General features: G+C 44.1%; 1 protein-coding gene across 1 annotated transcript in view; it reads left to right on the top strand.

Annotated features, from left to right (window-relative positions):
* Positions 1–1844: 1844 nt before the first annotated feature.
* Positions 1845–16511, top strand: part of LOC134752316 (uncharacterized) — a 38372-nt gene continuing 23705 nt past the window's right edge. Inside the window, exons 1-4 of the mRNA XM_063687986.1 lie at positions 1845–2083; positions 3556–3705; positions 6845–6970; positions 8697–8845. Coding sequence (XP_063544056.1) covers positions 1970–2083; positions 3556–3705; positions 6845–6970; positions 8697–8845 — 539 coding nt within the window. The 5' untranslated portion in view covers positions 1845–1969. The remainder of the gene's footprint in view (positions 2084–3555; positions 3706–6844; positions 6971–8696; positions 8846–16511) is intronic.

The following is a 16511-nucleotide window of genomic DNA, read 5'->3' as shown; positions in this document are numbered from 1 at the left end:
GACAAGCACTTGGCCGGTTTTTAGGGTTCCGTACCCAAAGGGTAAAAACGGGACTCTATTACTAAGACTCCGCTGTTCGTCTGTCCGTCTGTCTGTCACCAGGCTGTATCTCATGAACCGTGATAGCTAGACAGTTAAAATGTTAACAGATGATGTTCTGTTGCCGCTATAACAACAAATACTAAAAACGAAATAAAATAAATATTTAAGCGGGGCTCCCATACAACAAACGTGATTTTTTTGCAGTTTTTTGCGTAATGTTACGAAACCCGTGCGCGAGTCCGACTCGCACTTGACCGGTTCTTCATATTGTTTTATGACTGGAAGTGGAAAGAGAAATCGCCTGGCTGATAATGATTAGGTTGTCTATGTATGACCTTGACTATCTTAAGACTTGACGTAAGTCAAAACCAAGTGCATAGCTAATAAGCCACATAGATTTCTTGTTGCAATGACAAATTTTAGTGCATAATAATTGTTCATCATTTACTTATTTTTTATTTTCAACGGGCTGTCTACAATCAGCACCACGTGTAGGCGTGTTTTATAGTCTAAACTGTGAGTAGTAGCAGTAATATAGACTTATATTGACCGGGATATAGACCGTGATTACCTTTTGTATTATTTGTGAGCTCCCGATATTTCGACGCAGTTACATGCATCATGTTCTATATCCCGGTCAATATAAGTCTAGTGAAACTAACCGTGAATCATTCAAAACTCTAAGCAGTAATATAGTTATTGTAGTACCTTAAGTTAACCTAAGTCATGACAAGTGCTACGCTATGGCGCTCCTATGGGATATGCCACGAAGAGAGGCCTATGCTCAGCAGTAGGGATGTTGCGGATGCCGATTTTTTGACATCCGCGGATGCGGATGCGGATTATTAGGCTCACATCCGCGGATGCGGATGTCGAGATTAGGCACATAAAAAACGTCAAATATTACACTTTAGTAATTTTTATTAAAAAAAAATGAAAACATTAATATTTGAACAAGAATATAGGTGCCCCACAATCGGTATACTAGTCCAAATAAAAAAAACTTTTCACTTGTCGCTGTCGTCTAAAGTGCTCGATCGACGAATCACAAAAACGAAATGAGATTCCTATTGGCTAATGACGAAATTACCTCACTTACGCCACCGCTAAGACGTTCCTGTACCTACATGTTCCACATCCGCATCCGCATTAGGCTCCGCATCGATATTATGCGGATGCGGATGTTGAAAATAATGCGGAAGTTCCGCGGTTGCGGATGCGGATGCGAATATTCGCAACATCCCTGTTCAGCAGTGGGCGACTGAAAGCTAAAATAATGATGATGGGATATGTACTAGAGATAGATGCCCTGTACCTATAGTGGTTTTGGCCGAATACCGAATATTCGGCACGTGTCTTTTAGTACTTCAATTTAGAAAAAATTTAGTACTTCTGTTATTTGTATAGTTTTTATTAGTTTTTTTTTTTTGTGTAATTTAACATTTTTAGTTTTAGTTTTTGAAGTTTTATATGTATTTCTAATTGTTATTACATGAATAAATGATAGTCATTTAACATTTATATTTATGTAATTGTTTTTTGTAATTTTGGATTAATTTTATTGTTTGTAAAAATTGACATGTAAAAGTGCCCCTGTGGCCTATTTGCTGAATATATGTTTGATGTTTGATGTCGGTCGAGTAAAAAGGCCGAATCGACCGAATACCGAATAGTTGCCGAATATTCGTGACATCTCTAATATATACAGTAAACTGTAGAGATAGGTAACTGACTGCAAACAAGTTTCTATGCAGGGAGGGTCAGTTATTTCTGCAGGTAGACTCGGTTCACATAGAAGTAGCAGTACTGATAATTCCGCTACTTGACGCTAGATGTCGACTACGAAAATAATAGTCTTTTTGTGAACAAAACTGATGTATGGAGTGAGCACTCTATGTCTACTTAATTATCTTTGGCAGCTGTAGACATGAAACTAGACACGATACTAAAGAAGGTGCAGTCCCACGAGTCGATACGGTCCCCGCCGCTCGCCGAGCCCCTCGCTCTGAAGAAGCTGCTGAGAAAAAAGCCACATGACAAAGTAAGGACACGAATTGAACGACATTGTTTTTAATTACAGCGCCCTCTGTTAACGAGTAGATGAACTACGCTAAAAAGTTCTGTAATTGGTTCTGTATTATTTGGTATAATAACGTACTCAGGATAGGAAATCGTAGCACTTGCCTTATAAAATGAAACCAGTATAAATCTGACGCTGATTTATTATTCACCAAGTTGTTGGTACAAAAATCGCAAGGAAAAGAGAGCTTCGTCCCCGGTTACGACCCCTTTTATTAACATTCACAAACCCCCTCCACGAGTTGAATCAGGTAGTCATTATACATACTTTAAAATAAATTCTAGTGATTCTAATACAATCAATTACATACGTATAAGCTCCATATATCATGAAATATTTAATAACAATCAAAATATTTAACTTTATATGAATAAATGAACTAGAAGGAATAATTAAATAATTACAATTAATATGACATAAATCTCAGTGGCGCCATTTACACGACGCTGTAGTGACGTAGGCTGATAGTTCCGATACCTCGTAATAGATGGCGCTTTCGTAGTAGATCTTATGATGGTTTAGGTGTCGGCAAGGTGGATGACGCTAACAGGTATTATAAATTAATAAAAGGGGCGCCAGCACTTTTTAGGGTTCCTACCCAAAGGGACCCTATTACTAAGACTCCGCTGGCCGTCTGTCTGTCACCAGGCTGCATCTCATGAACCGCGATAGACATTTGAAATTTTCATGGATGATGTATTTCTGTTGCCGCTATAACAACAAATACTAAAAAGTACGGAACCCTCGGTGGGCGAGTCCGACTCGACTTGGCCGGTTTTTTTTTAAATTACAGCGCCCTTTGTTAGCGAGTAGATTAACCACGCTTGGTTCTGTATTATAATTGATAGCGGCGCTTGAACCGTTTTGACAACGATATCATCACTAGTTAAAAAAAGTGCTATCGCCCCCTAGTGGTAGTCTAATACAACGCGTTCTGGGGGCCTAGCCATTATATCTCTTACTCCCTACGGTCATGAGAGTTTTGAATGATTCACGGTTAGTTTCACTAGACTTATATTGACCGGGATATAGACCGTGATTACCTTTTGTATTATCTGTGAGTGATATATGTTCACGGGTGACTGAAGATAGCGGGTGGGTGTCAAAGTTGTGTAGACAGCGCTCTGTCTACCCTCATTCTTGCGCGTCGGCTGCGTTCACTTTCAACGTTACCAACGGTCGCATTCACACTTGTTGGTCCGGTCGCGTTCACACTCGTTGGTCTGTCCAAACACACTACACTCACGGCGTCGAAATATCGGGAGCTCACAAATAATACAAAAGGTAATCACGGTCTATATCCCGGTCAATATAAGTCCCTACGGTCATGTTTTAATTTATCACCACTCGTTGCGAATTTCCTACTTTCCGCACTTATATCGTAAGAATTTAAGAAATCTTTGATCGTTAGTAACTATTTAAGTTTTCTTCAGTTTGCACACGTCCGCTGCAAAGTGGACACGACGGCGCCGTTGCTGCGGCTCGCACCACCGCTGGCGGTGCGCAGCACGGCGGCCGCACTGCGGCTACAGCAGGAAAACATGATGCTGTTGCGGTTTATAAGGAACAACCACTTCACCCGGGTATGTGCACGCACACAGCGCCGTTGCTGCGGCTCACAACACCCCTGGCGTTACGCAGCACTGCGACCGCGGTCCTAGTGCAGCAGGAAAACATGATGCTGCTGCGGTTTATAAGGAACAACCACTTCACCCGGGTATGTGCACGCACACAGCGCCGTTGCTGTGGCTCACACCACCCCTGGCGTTACGAAGCACTGCGGCCGCGGTCCTAGTGCAGCAGGAAAACATGATGCTGCTGCGGTTTATAAGGAACAACCACTTCACCCGGGTATGTGCACGCACACAGCGCCGTTGCTGCGGCTCACAACACCCCTGGCGTTACGCAGCACTGCGGCCGCGGTCCTAGTGCAGCAGGAAAACATGATGCTGCTGCGGTTTATAAGGAACAACCACTTCACCCGGGTATGTGCACGCACACAGCGCCGTTGCTGCGGCTCACAACACCCCTGGCGTTACGCAGCACTGCGGCCGCGGTCCTAGTGCAGCAGGAAAACATGATGCTGCTGCGGTTTATAAGGAACAACCACTTCACCCGGGTATGTGCACGCACACAGCGCCGTTGCTGTGGCTCACACCACCCCTGGCGTTACGCAGCACTGCGGCCGCGGTCCTAGTGCAGCAGGAAAACATGATGCTGCTGCGGTTTATAAGGAACAACCACTTCACCCGGGTATGTGCACGCACACAGCGCCGTTGCTGCGGCTCACAACACCCCTGGCGTTACGCAGCACTGCGGCCGCGGTCCTAGTGCAGCAGGAAAACATGATGCTGCTGCGGTTTATAAGGAACAACCACTTCACCCGGGTATGTGCACGCACACAGCGCCGTTGCTGCGGCTCACAACACCCCTGGCGTTACGCAGCACTGCGGCCGCGGTCCTAGTGCAGCAGGAAAACCTGATGCTGCTGCGGTTTATAAGGAACAACCACTTCACCCGGGTATGTGCACGCACACAGCGCCGTTGCTGTGGCTCACACCACCCCTGGCGTTACGCAGCACTGCGGCCGCGGTCCTAGTGCAGCAGGAAAACATGATGCTGCTGCGGTTTATAAGGAACAACCACTTCACCCGGGTATGTGCACGCACACAGCGCCGTTGCTGCGGCTCACAACACCCCTGGCGTTACGCAGCACTGCGGCCGCGGTCCTAGTGCAGCAGGAAAACATGATGCTGCTGCGGTTTATAAGGAACAACCACTTCACCCGGGTATGTGCACGCACACAGTGCCGTTGCTGTGGCTCACACCACCCCTGGCGTTACGCAGCACTGCGGCCGCGGTCCTAGTGCAGCAGGAAAACATGATGCTGCTGCGGTTTATAAGGAACAACCACTTCACCCGGGTATGTGCACGCACACAGCGCCGTTGCTGCGGCTCACAACACCCCTGGCGTTACGCAGCACTGCGGCCGCGGTCCTAGTGCAGCAGGAAAACATGATGCTGCTGCGGTTTATAAAGAACAACCACTTCACCCGGGTCCGTATTCTTTTGAACTAAAGGCCACCTGAAATAGTAACATGGCGTCAAGTTTCGTAAAACGCTCGACATGTTTCACTCCGTACCGAGGAGTGTCATCAGGAGCTGAGTGACCCGTTATCATAGAGTAACTTATACTAGAGCGGTACTGTCATAGTAAATTTCGTAACCCCAGTAAATTCACTGCCATCTGTCGACACACTTTAAAACTAAAAATGAAGATTTATAAAAATACGATAGAATGTATTTAAATATAGATAAATGATTTTTTTTATTTGCATTAATTATTTTTATGTTTTTGACCCATGTTCTTTCACTGATATGCGTTAAAATTGTTAAATAACAAACGAAACCGTCAACGCCATCTATACGACTGTAGACCAAAACTCAGAGAATCAAATTTTCTTGATTTTCGAGGCACGTTTTTTCCTTAGACTGTATCCATCTAGCCCGTTATTAATATATTTAATATCTGTGTCTCACGGATCGTCAATGTCGTCATATAGCTTCTCAGCGCGATAGTGCGTAAGGTGTGAGGTGCGTTGCGTTGCGTACTCGCAAAATGGTGCGTAGTTTATATTGCCATATTTCCCTCCCGAATGGATGCCTCACTCGCGTTAGTTCGACCAATCAGTGACTCGATACCAAATCTTCGCTTTTAGACTCGGTCACTGTAGCCAACATTTACATTCAACAACAACACAAGTCAAACTACGGGTGACCCTAGGGCTGGCTCATTCCTAGGCTTTGGCCTATTCTTTGGAATAGGCATAGCTATTCAGCGTGGGAATGTAGGCAGCCTTATGGGCACCCTTCCGCAGGGGATAGATTTAGGGGACTTAAGATAGGTGGGTAAGTTTTATTTATTTATTTATTTTATTTTATTAGTTTTAATTTACTTAGTTTATACTTAATTTTAATAATAGTTTATGATTTAGATTTTAGATTTAGATATTTATTCTCATAATATAAAATTACAATATAAATTATCTTAGACTAATCTACACGAATTTATATTATGATCGTCAGTACATACAGTTTACATTATTTGATAAATTCAAAAATACAATTTAATTACATAATATACATTACATTTGTACAATTTGGACTGGTTTCGAAAGGAAAGCTTCAATTAAACACCTCGTTTAATTGTATAAACAATAGTATGTTTATTGGGCTCACACAAATCACCTCGATATACAAAAATAACTTTAATATCTTATGTATCCTACGATAGACAACCGTTCGCTAGTTCTAGATATAAAAAGCGACATCTACCGGGAAATTGAGTAAACACGGTAAATCAGGCGTTTTATACAACATTATCAAATAAATTCAAAATTATACAATTTAAAAATGTCTGAGTAAGTAATCATAATTTTATCCACTTATGTCAAAAAGAAAAATTCGTGAGTAACTAGTTATAAGTCTTATTATTGTATTTATAGATTGAATTATAAATAATAAATAAATAAAAACAGTCAAAGTATGTATTTCGAAAGGTTAATATTATCATAGAGTAACTTATTAGTATATCTATCTTTGATTTTAGTAATAGTTTATGAGTCTTATTATTGTATTTATAGATTAAATAATAAATAATAAATAAATAAAAATAGTCAAAGTATGTATTTCAAAAGGTTAATATTATGTTTTCGTTAGCAGGGTCGCGTGGACAGCCGCTGGCGCGTCCTGCCGGCCGGTAACCGTCAGTACCACGCAGCCAGGGTCGACTTCAGCAAGAGGACGCACGCGGAGAACAAACGCTTGTACAAGATATTTACCACTGCGGTCAGTATACAATGAGGGCTATCGTTTTTTTACTCACCAGTTGGCGCCTCTGTTCATCATCAATCTTCAAGTAGGTAGTATGGCTCCATCGATACTGTCGATGATTTCGCCAACGTCAAAGTGGGATCCACGTGGGATCAAATTAATATTTCTTGATTTTCTTCAGCCAGTGTACGGTAAATAAAATTATGGGCCTCTAGGGCTCTAGCCAGACACGGTTAGAGGTAGAAATACCAAATGCACTTAGAGCACGACGTTGTTCGGTAGTTATTGTTGTTGTCTCGTAAAACCGATAGCTGGATTTTACGAGAAGCACGTGGACTACCGGCCGTTGACTCCAAAATGGTGGTTAAACACGCTTTGAGATTATTTCTCCATTCACTGCACACTACCACATTAGATTACTGTATAATAACGCTATCGATATTACACTTTAAACAATATTGATGATTTGACATTTCGAACTATGGAAAAGACCACCATCTACACTAGCGCCCCTAGCGCGCGTTACGCGTTAGCACTCATTAGCTAAATTACAAACCACATTGTCGGATCCGATATCGGATGTAGGATCCTACATCCGCGTAGTCAGGCCGCGGGGGCGCGCCCGGGCGCCGTCTTAAGCGGTCAATTTACTTTCTTCCGACATCCGATATCGATATGTGAAAACGCTTTTAGGCTTAGAACGCACTGCGATTAATTTCTTGCGGTTTCAGTGCTTCAAGTGCGTGCTGCGTGCGCTTATGAAATATGCCGTTATTACATTTCTTGCGGTTCTGAAACCGGAAGAAATTAATCGCAGTGCGTTTTAAGCCTTACATACCTAAATCACCTAAATGAATTTGAACTTCGTGTGTGTTCCTCAGAAATATTAGCTAAATCAAAAGTTAGGATACAAAAAGTGCTAATATTTACACGTAGGGATTAAGCACCATAATTGAAGCATAAGGCAGCAGATAATAACGTGCTTTCAATTCGTTACAATAGGTACTTGTTCTTATACATTTCATCAGTGATATTCGGCAATAAAGACTAGCAAGAACTTGCATGCAATTTTCATTACATTGCGGTATCTGATAAACATTTTGAATGCAGTTTACCTTAGTAGTCAGCAATGTAACGTAAATTACATGCAAGTTCTTGCTAGTCTAAACCTCGCTTTACGTTTCAACTTGCGGTAAGTTAATCTACTCGCAAGCAAGACAAGTAAGTATAGGTAAGTACATATACCTACCCCCTTATTCATAAAACTTTACGGGCCTGATTTAGTTAAATTATGTTTTATTATCCTTTTTTAATTACAAATACTTAAGTCACAAGAAAACGATTCATAGCCAATTCAGGCCAGTAACGCATTTAGAGTTTTGAATGATTCATTAGTTTCACTAGACTTATATTGACCGGGATATAGACCGTGATTACCTTTTGTATTATTTATGAGCTCCCGATATTTCGACGCAGTTACATGCATCATGTTCACGGGTGACTGAAGATAGCGGGTGAATGAGGGTGGGCCGAGCGCGGTCTACACAACTTTGATACCCACCCGTTATCTTCAGTCACCTGTGAACAAGATGCATGTAACTGCGTCGAAATACCGGGAGCTCATAATAATACAAAAGGAAATCCTGGTCTATATCCCGGTCAATATAAGTCCAGTAACGCACGTCACCCTGTCTGAAAAAAAATCAAAAGCGTAATAAACTATAAACTACTTGTGTTGCAGCCCCCGCGGCTGACGCCGACGGCGGAGCTAGAGGAGTGGTGGTCGCGGGTGACACGCGAGCGCGAGCGGCGCGGCGGGTGGCTGCTCGCGCCGCGTGCGCCGCCGCTCGACCCCGCCTTCCACGCGCCAGAGGGCGTCACGAGACCGAGGTATCTAGACTATCTAGCGAAAACAAAACAGGATCACGTCTTCAGCCGTCAGCGGAGCTAGGGCACTGGTGGTCGCGCCGCTCGACCCCGCCTTCCACGCGCCAGAGGGCGTCACGAGACCGAGGTATCTAGACTATCTAGCGAAAACAAAACAGGATCACGTCTTCAGCCGTCAGCGGAGCTAGGGCACTGGTGGTCGCGCCGCTCGACCCCGCCTTCCACGCGCCAGAGGGCGTCACGAGACCGAGGTATCTAGACTATCTAGCGAAAACAAAACAGGATCACGTCTTCAGCCGTCAGCGGAGCTAGGGCACTGGTGGTCGCGCCGCTCGACCCCGCCTTCCACGCGCCAGAGGGCGTCACGAGACCGAGGTATCTAGACTATCTAGCGAAAACAAAACAGGATCACGTCTTCAGCCGTCAGCGGAGCTAGGGCACTGGTGGTCGCGCCGCTCGACCCCGCCTTCCACGCGCCAGAGGGCGTCACGAGACCGAGGTATCTAGACTATCTAGCGAAAACAAAACAGGATCACGTCTTCAGCCGTCAGCGGAGCTAGGGCACTGGTGGTCGCGCCGCTCGACCCCGCCTTCCACGCGCCAGAGGGCGTCACGAGACCGAGGTATCTAGACTATCTAGCGAAAACAAAACAGGATCACGTCTTCAGCCGTCAGCGGAGCTAGGGCACTGGTGGTCGCGCCGCTCGACCCCGCCTTCCACGCGCCAGAGGGCGTCACGAGACCGAGGTATCTAGACTATCTAGCGAAAACAAAACAGGATCACGTCTTCAGCCGTCAGCGGAGCTAGGGCACTGGTGGTCGCGCCGCTCGACCCCGCCTTCCACGCGCCAGAGGGCGTCACGAGACCGAGGTATCTAGACTATCTAGCGAAAACAAAACAGGATCACGTCTTCAGCCGTCAGCGGAGCTAGGGCACTGGTGGTCGCGCCGCTCGACCCCGCCTTCCACGCGCCAGAGGGCGTCACGAGACCGAGGTATCTAGACTATCTAGCGAAAACAAAACAGGATCACGTCTTCAGCCGTCAGCGGAGCTAGGGCACTGGTGGTCGCGCCGCTCGACCCCGCCTTCCACGCGCCAGAGGGCGTCACGAGACCGAGGTATCTAGACTATCTAGCGAAAACAAAACAGGATCACGTCTTCAGCCGTCAGCGGAGCTAGGGCACTGGTGGTCGCGCCGCTCGACCCCGCCTTCCACGCGCCAGAGGGCGTCACGAGACCGAGGTATCTAGACTATCTAGCGAAAACAAAACAGGATCACGTCTTCAGCCGTCAGCGGAGCTAGGGCACTGGTGGTCGCGCCGCTCGACCCCGCCTTCCACGCGCCAGAGGGCGTCACGAGACCGAGGTATCTAGACTATCTAGCGAAAACAAAACAGGATCACGTCTTCAGCCGTCAGCGGAGCTAGGGCACTGGTGGTCGCGCCGCTCGACCCCGCCTTCCACGCGCCAGAGGGCGTCACGAGACCGAGGTATCTAGACTATCTAGCGAAAACAAAACAGGATCACGTCTTCAGCCGTCAGCGGAGCTAGGGCACTGGTGGTCGCGCCGCTCGACCCCGCCTTCCACGCGCCAGAGGGCGTCACGAGACCGAGGTATCTAGACTATCTAGCGAAAACAAAACAGGATCACGTCTTCAGCCGTCAGCGGAGCTAGGGCACTGGTGGTCGCGCCGCTCGACCCCGCCTTCCACGCGCCAGAGGGCGTCACGAGACCGAGGTATCTAGACTATCTAGCGAAAACAAAACAGGATCACGTCTTCAGCCGTCAGCGGAGCTAGGGCACTGGTGGTCGCGCCGCTCGACCCCGCCTTCCACGCGCCAGAGGGCGTCACGAGACCGAGGTATCTAGACTATCTAGCGAAAACAAAACAGGATCACGTCTTCAGCCGTCAGCGGAGCTAGGGCACTGGTGGTCGCGCCGCTCGACCCCGCCTTCCACGCGCCAGAGGGCGTCACGAGACCGAGGTATCTAGACTATCTAGCGAAAACAAAACAGGATCACGTCTTCAGCCGTCAGCGGAGCTAGGGCACTGGTGGTCGCGCCGCTCGACCCCGCCTTCCACGCGCCAGAGGGCGTCACGAGACCGAGGTATCTAGACTATCTAGCGAAAACAAAACAGGATCACGTCTTCAGCCGTCAGCGGAGCTAGGGCACTGGTGGTCGCGCCGCTCGACCCCGCCTTCCACGCGCCAGAGGGCGTCACGAGACCGAGGTATCTAGACTATCTAGCGAAAACAAAACAGGATCACGTCTTCAGCCGTCAGCGGAGCTAGGGCACTGGTGGTCGCGCCGCTCGACCCCGCCTTCCACGCGCCAGAGGGCGTCACGAGACCGAGGTATCTAGACTATCTAGCGAAAACAAAACAGGATCACGTCTTCAGCCGTCAGCGGAGCTAGGGCACTGGTGGTCGCGCCGCTCGACCCCGCCTTCCACGCGCCAGAGGGCGTCACGAGACCGAGGTATCTAGACTATCTAGCGAAAACAAAACAGGATCACGTCTTCAGCCGTCAGCGGAGCTAGGGCACTGGTGGTCGCGCCGCTCGACCCCGCCTTCCACGCGCCAGAGGGCGTCACGAGACCGAGGTATCTAGACTATCTAGCGAAAACAAAACAGGATCACGTCTTCAGCCGTCAGCGGAGCTAGGGCACTGGTGGTCGCGCCGCTCGACCCCGCCTTCCACGCGCCAGAGGGCGTCACGAGACCGAGGTATCTAGACTATCTAGCGAAAACAAAACAGGATCACGTCTTCAGCCGTCAGCGGAGCTAGGGCACTGGTGGTCGCGCCGCTCGACCCCGCCTTCCACGCGCCAGAGGGCGTCACGAGACCGAGGTATCTAGACTATCTAGCGAAAACAAAACAGGATCACGTCTTCAGCCGTCAGCGGAGCTAGGGCACTGGTGGTCGCGCCGCTCGACCCCGCCTTCCACGCGAGTAGTGTATTTTTAAGGAGTCTGGACCACTGTCGCTTAAGTCGTTTTTAGCGGCGTACCCATACTAATATGGTTCTAAACGACCTAAGCGCCAATTTAAATGGGTGTTCATTTTTATAACAGTAGGTATAAATGTTTTATACGGGGTTTGGACCATTATAGGTATAAATGTTTTGCAGGCACTCCTGCGGTTGCTCATATCAGTTCATGTTTCGATATTATTTTATCTTTGCGGTGTGGTAAATAATGGTTACTTAAATAAATAGTTGTTTTAATGAAATAAAGCGTGGGAATGATTTTTTGGCCTATTCTCTTATCAGTTCCTGGACTACATTGTTGCTGTTTGATGTGTGAAATGGTAGACTCGGTAATGTTATTCGTAAAAACCATCAATACCCATCTAAATTGTTTACTGCATCTACTGCATTACAGTTAAATGTGGGTGTATCCGGTAGATCAAGGTTTATGACTGTTATATGCAATTTGATCTAGGTTTTAATAAAATAACCAAAGCTCAGTTTGAATTAGGAGCTCTGAAGAGATGCACTATTTCAATACAATACGGATTACATAATGTTCATTTCCAATTTTTTACACGTAACCGTTATGCTGCAATTACATGCAGTATATGATAATCACGATAGAAATGTTACTTTATCACCGTACAAGGAAGATTTTTACTTCCCATCATGTGCTGCGGGCACGTGGAATATCAAAAGGGCTATTGTGTTCGAAGAAAATACATCTTCCAATGCGGCTTCGTTTGAATGGTATGTAAAGTTTTTTATGGGAGAAAGGGGAACAACAATTACATCAAAAACCGAGTCAAAAATTGTGCGACATAATCAAATTGTAGACATACCATTATGTAATGATGGTAATATGATAATATTTAAAATGGAGGTTATAAAAGAGCCGATAGAGAATACTTCATCTTCTATTGCACATAAGAGACGAGTAAGACGTGAAACTAGTGTTAAACAATCATGGACAGAAAACGAATACTATCAAGTAATTCAAGATGGTGATGGAATAGAGATGACTGTTCGAGTAATGAAAAAGAAAACGGGTTCAAGCACTTTTTTAAGCGTTACCACGCCTAAACTAATGGCTGCTACCACAGCCAGCACTAACAATAAAACCCCGACAAGACCTAAGTCATCGCCTACAACAACAACAACAACAACAACAACAACAACGGCCGCAACCACAAGCAAGCCTATAGTATTAAGTGAAGACTGTCGGCAGTATGAGTATATGTTAGAGCACATGCGAAGGTGGGCTGATGAAGAAATGTCTATTTTAACATCGGATCCTAATGCAGATCTCTACTGTAAAGATCGCCTACCATCTAAACCTGCTGCACGGAGAGAATAATGAAATTCACACCAAGGTACATTAATCATATTTTGTTTCTACTTAAAATGTTATATTAATATTTTTGATAGAATTGTAGACCGCGTATGTTTCGATAACAGCTCTTTATCTTACACTTGAGGAGGGTTTCCGGTCTTAAACCGCATATATCCTGGTTCCCATCATTTTTTTACTATATAAAGCACATTCGCTCATAGTAAAAACACATTCAATTGGTTATACCCCTACTGACACATTGGTGAGCACATAAAAATTAACTTCTTCTTTAATTATGTCTAATAATTATTTAAATCTTTTGAACGAACGCGGCAGTGATATCACGACTTGGATTAAACCCCAAAATTTGGTGGTAAAACAACCCTACCGTGTGTTAGATTGTTACAAAAAATCATCGCATTTTGACGCCAAGAAAATGCAGACAATAGTGGTGTTAGAATCAGGGCATTTAACTCTACCTTGTAGGTTCAACGACTTACAGGATGATGCTATCCAAGAGTTGAAGAAGGGGTATATGTCAGTAGTGTGCATGGGTCCTAAAAATAAGACATGGTTGATCGAGTTTTGCAGTGAGAATTAATTTGTAAGTAATTTGTCCTTTATTTTTTTATTTTTTTTTTCAGATTGCTCGAGTTAACATAATCATATTAATATAGAAAATGGATTCCTCGCCATCATCATCATCATCTTATTATCTTATATGTAAGATTTTTGTTTCTTTATATATATATTTTTTTTTTTAATAGTATGAACCTTAAACAGAAAAAAAAAGAAAACATTAAAATGTCTGTTTACCTACTTTTTAACCTTGTTCTATGTCAACATTTTAAGAGTATTTTCAGTTTTAAATGAAGAGTTTTTTTGGAAAGTAGGTATAGCAAAATATAATAAAAATAATAATATTTTATTTTCCCCTTCCAACAGTTAACGTGGGTGCCACCGGCAACGAACGTAGCTCTCAGAGTCACATCTCTCCAGAGCAGCAGCAGCAGCAGCAACATCCACAATCGGCAGCATCAACATCAGCAGCAGCAGCAGCAGCACCAGCACCTCCGCAAGAAAATGTCGAGAACCGGGAAAATGTTCCCCCGCCCGAAATGTACCCGCTCTACTGTAATGAACCTGCTTATGAGAGCGATACCCCCTTACAGAAGAGATCATACGAACAAAAGAATAAAGAAAAATGGTTACATGCATTCCGTAAAAATATGGTGATATGCAGATGGCGCCTACGGATGCCGTTCAGTACTTTTGCATCAGATGTATCGAGATTATTGAAGCGGCTATATATTGATGGATACCATGATGATACTCACGTTTACCTGATGTCCGTTATGTGGGATGATATAAATGAGGCATTGGGAGGGATGGTGGGAGATCCGAATATAAATTATAAAGATTGGATTCTGTTATTGAGTTGCGTAGAAGCGGAACTGTTTTCGCGCGTGGTGTATAATATGAAATCGTTGAATTGTTTACTCAATGTGATATTTTGTGTGATTGGACCACACATTATAGCATCACCCGATGGTGATGATGATGATGATGATGATGATCTTGATGATGTTGATTAACATTCTAGATAATTGCTGATGCTGCTGCTGCCTTTGCGAGTGTACCTTTGTAATTGTAATCATTTATGTATTCTCTCTTGTCTCTTATATAATAAATCTTATATTTACAGAATAAAAAAGGGATGTTTTAATGAATAAAACCAAATTAATTCCCATCATGTGAGTTTATTAATTTAAAAAAAAAAAAATTAGTTAAACAATATTATCTTTAGCTATCCAACTTTTTTCATTTAATCCAAGCCATTTTACATACACTCTATTCCCACGTCGTTTCAAAACTTTTTCCACTAGATAAATATCGCTATGTTTAGTTTTTTGCAATTCTTGCTCATAAAAACATCCAGAAATAAGTTGACTATGAGCGTCTTTAAGTAAATACGTCACTGGGTTAGTATTTTGCACTTTGATTACTTTAAATATTTCCGTAGTCCAGTTACCGGTGTAGCCTTTAGCGAAAGTTGATTTATATTTACTAATTCTCACGGAGTCATTGACCTTAAACTTGGCCTTTGGTTTTATTTTAATGTTATTGTACGCGTTATGTAACAACTGATAAGAGTTATTTTTATTCACGCTTGCTGGCGCCATGCTGATAGTGCGATGCGGTTTATTATTGTAAAAATGTTCGACGTCCTTTATCAGTTGTATCCATTTGTACGAACCATTCAAGCTAAACTGTTTCCAAATCCAATGTTTTAAGGTTCTAATTAGTCTCTCCACTATGGAAGCTTTCATAACGCTAAATGTAGAGTAGTGTTTAATATTATAATGCGTCATAAGCGATTGAAACTTGACATTGAAAAATTCTTTTCCATCATCGGATTGAATATTTTTAGGATTTCTCTCATTTCCACTTAAAATTTTACGCATTGCCTTTGTAACATCTTCAGCGCTCTTGGATTTAAGCGGTTGCAACCAAGCATATTTTGAGAAGGTATCAATACACACTAAAATGTATTTGTAGTTGTTATTAGATTTCGAGTACTTTTGCATATCAATCAAGTCAATCTGCCATGTATCATCGAGCCCTCTCTGAATGAAACGGCGACGTGGAAATGTTTTTCTCGCATACTTGTGTATCTCATTCACAACTTGAGCTTTACTCATCCTTTTTAGGCGTAATAAGTTTTGTTGGTATGGTTGATGATGATGATGATGATGATGATGATGATGACGTTGGTTTTGCAGGTGTAGAAATTCTAGCTGATAACTTTTCAAGCTTTGCTCGTAAATCTCTTATATCAGCGCTGTGGCCCTTTATCTTTCCAAGTAATAGTATTATTTGTTCATCAAACTGAGCTTTGTTAATAGCATCCGTTTTATATATTGCTTTTTGGACTCCACCCAACCGTCTGTTTTCAAAAATTACTAAATCCTTTTCCACTTTAAATTTGTCGCGAGTTGCACTGCTGCTGCTGCTGCTGCTGCTGCCCAAGTGTTGTCCAAACTTGTTAAGAGGCATTGTGTAAGTGAATAATGGAGGAAACCGTCAACGCATTTATACAGATCAGATAGAGTACCTAATCTATATGAACAGATAACTGATGTACTTAAATCAGATAACCGATCCGATGAACAGGTTTCCTAACGGGACAATAAGAGGGTCTGTTTCCCCCGGATCCTGTTTCTTACTTTAATATTATACCACCCTCAGTCAGTTCCTCAACTATTGCATTTATCTCGTTAGCGTGGGAGGTGTTACCGGCACTCTGTGATGCAATCAAAAGCTGTAAACGGCTAACCAGTTCGTTCGGATCATCCCAAT

This window comes from Cydia strobilella, chromosome 24 (genome assembly GCF_947568885.1).
Source record: "Cydia strobilella chromosome 24, ilCydStro3.1, whole genome shotgun sequence".
In the NCBI taxonomy this organism is placed as follows: domain Eukaryota; kingdom Metazoa; phylum Arthropoda; class Insecta; order Lepidoptera; family Tortricidae; genus Cydia; species Cydia strobilella.
This window is presented reverse-complemented; position numbering and strand designations above follow the sequence as displayed.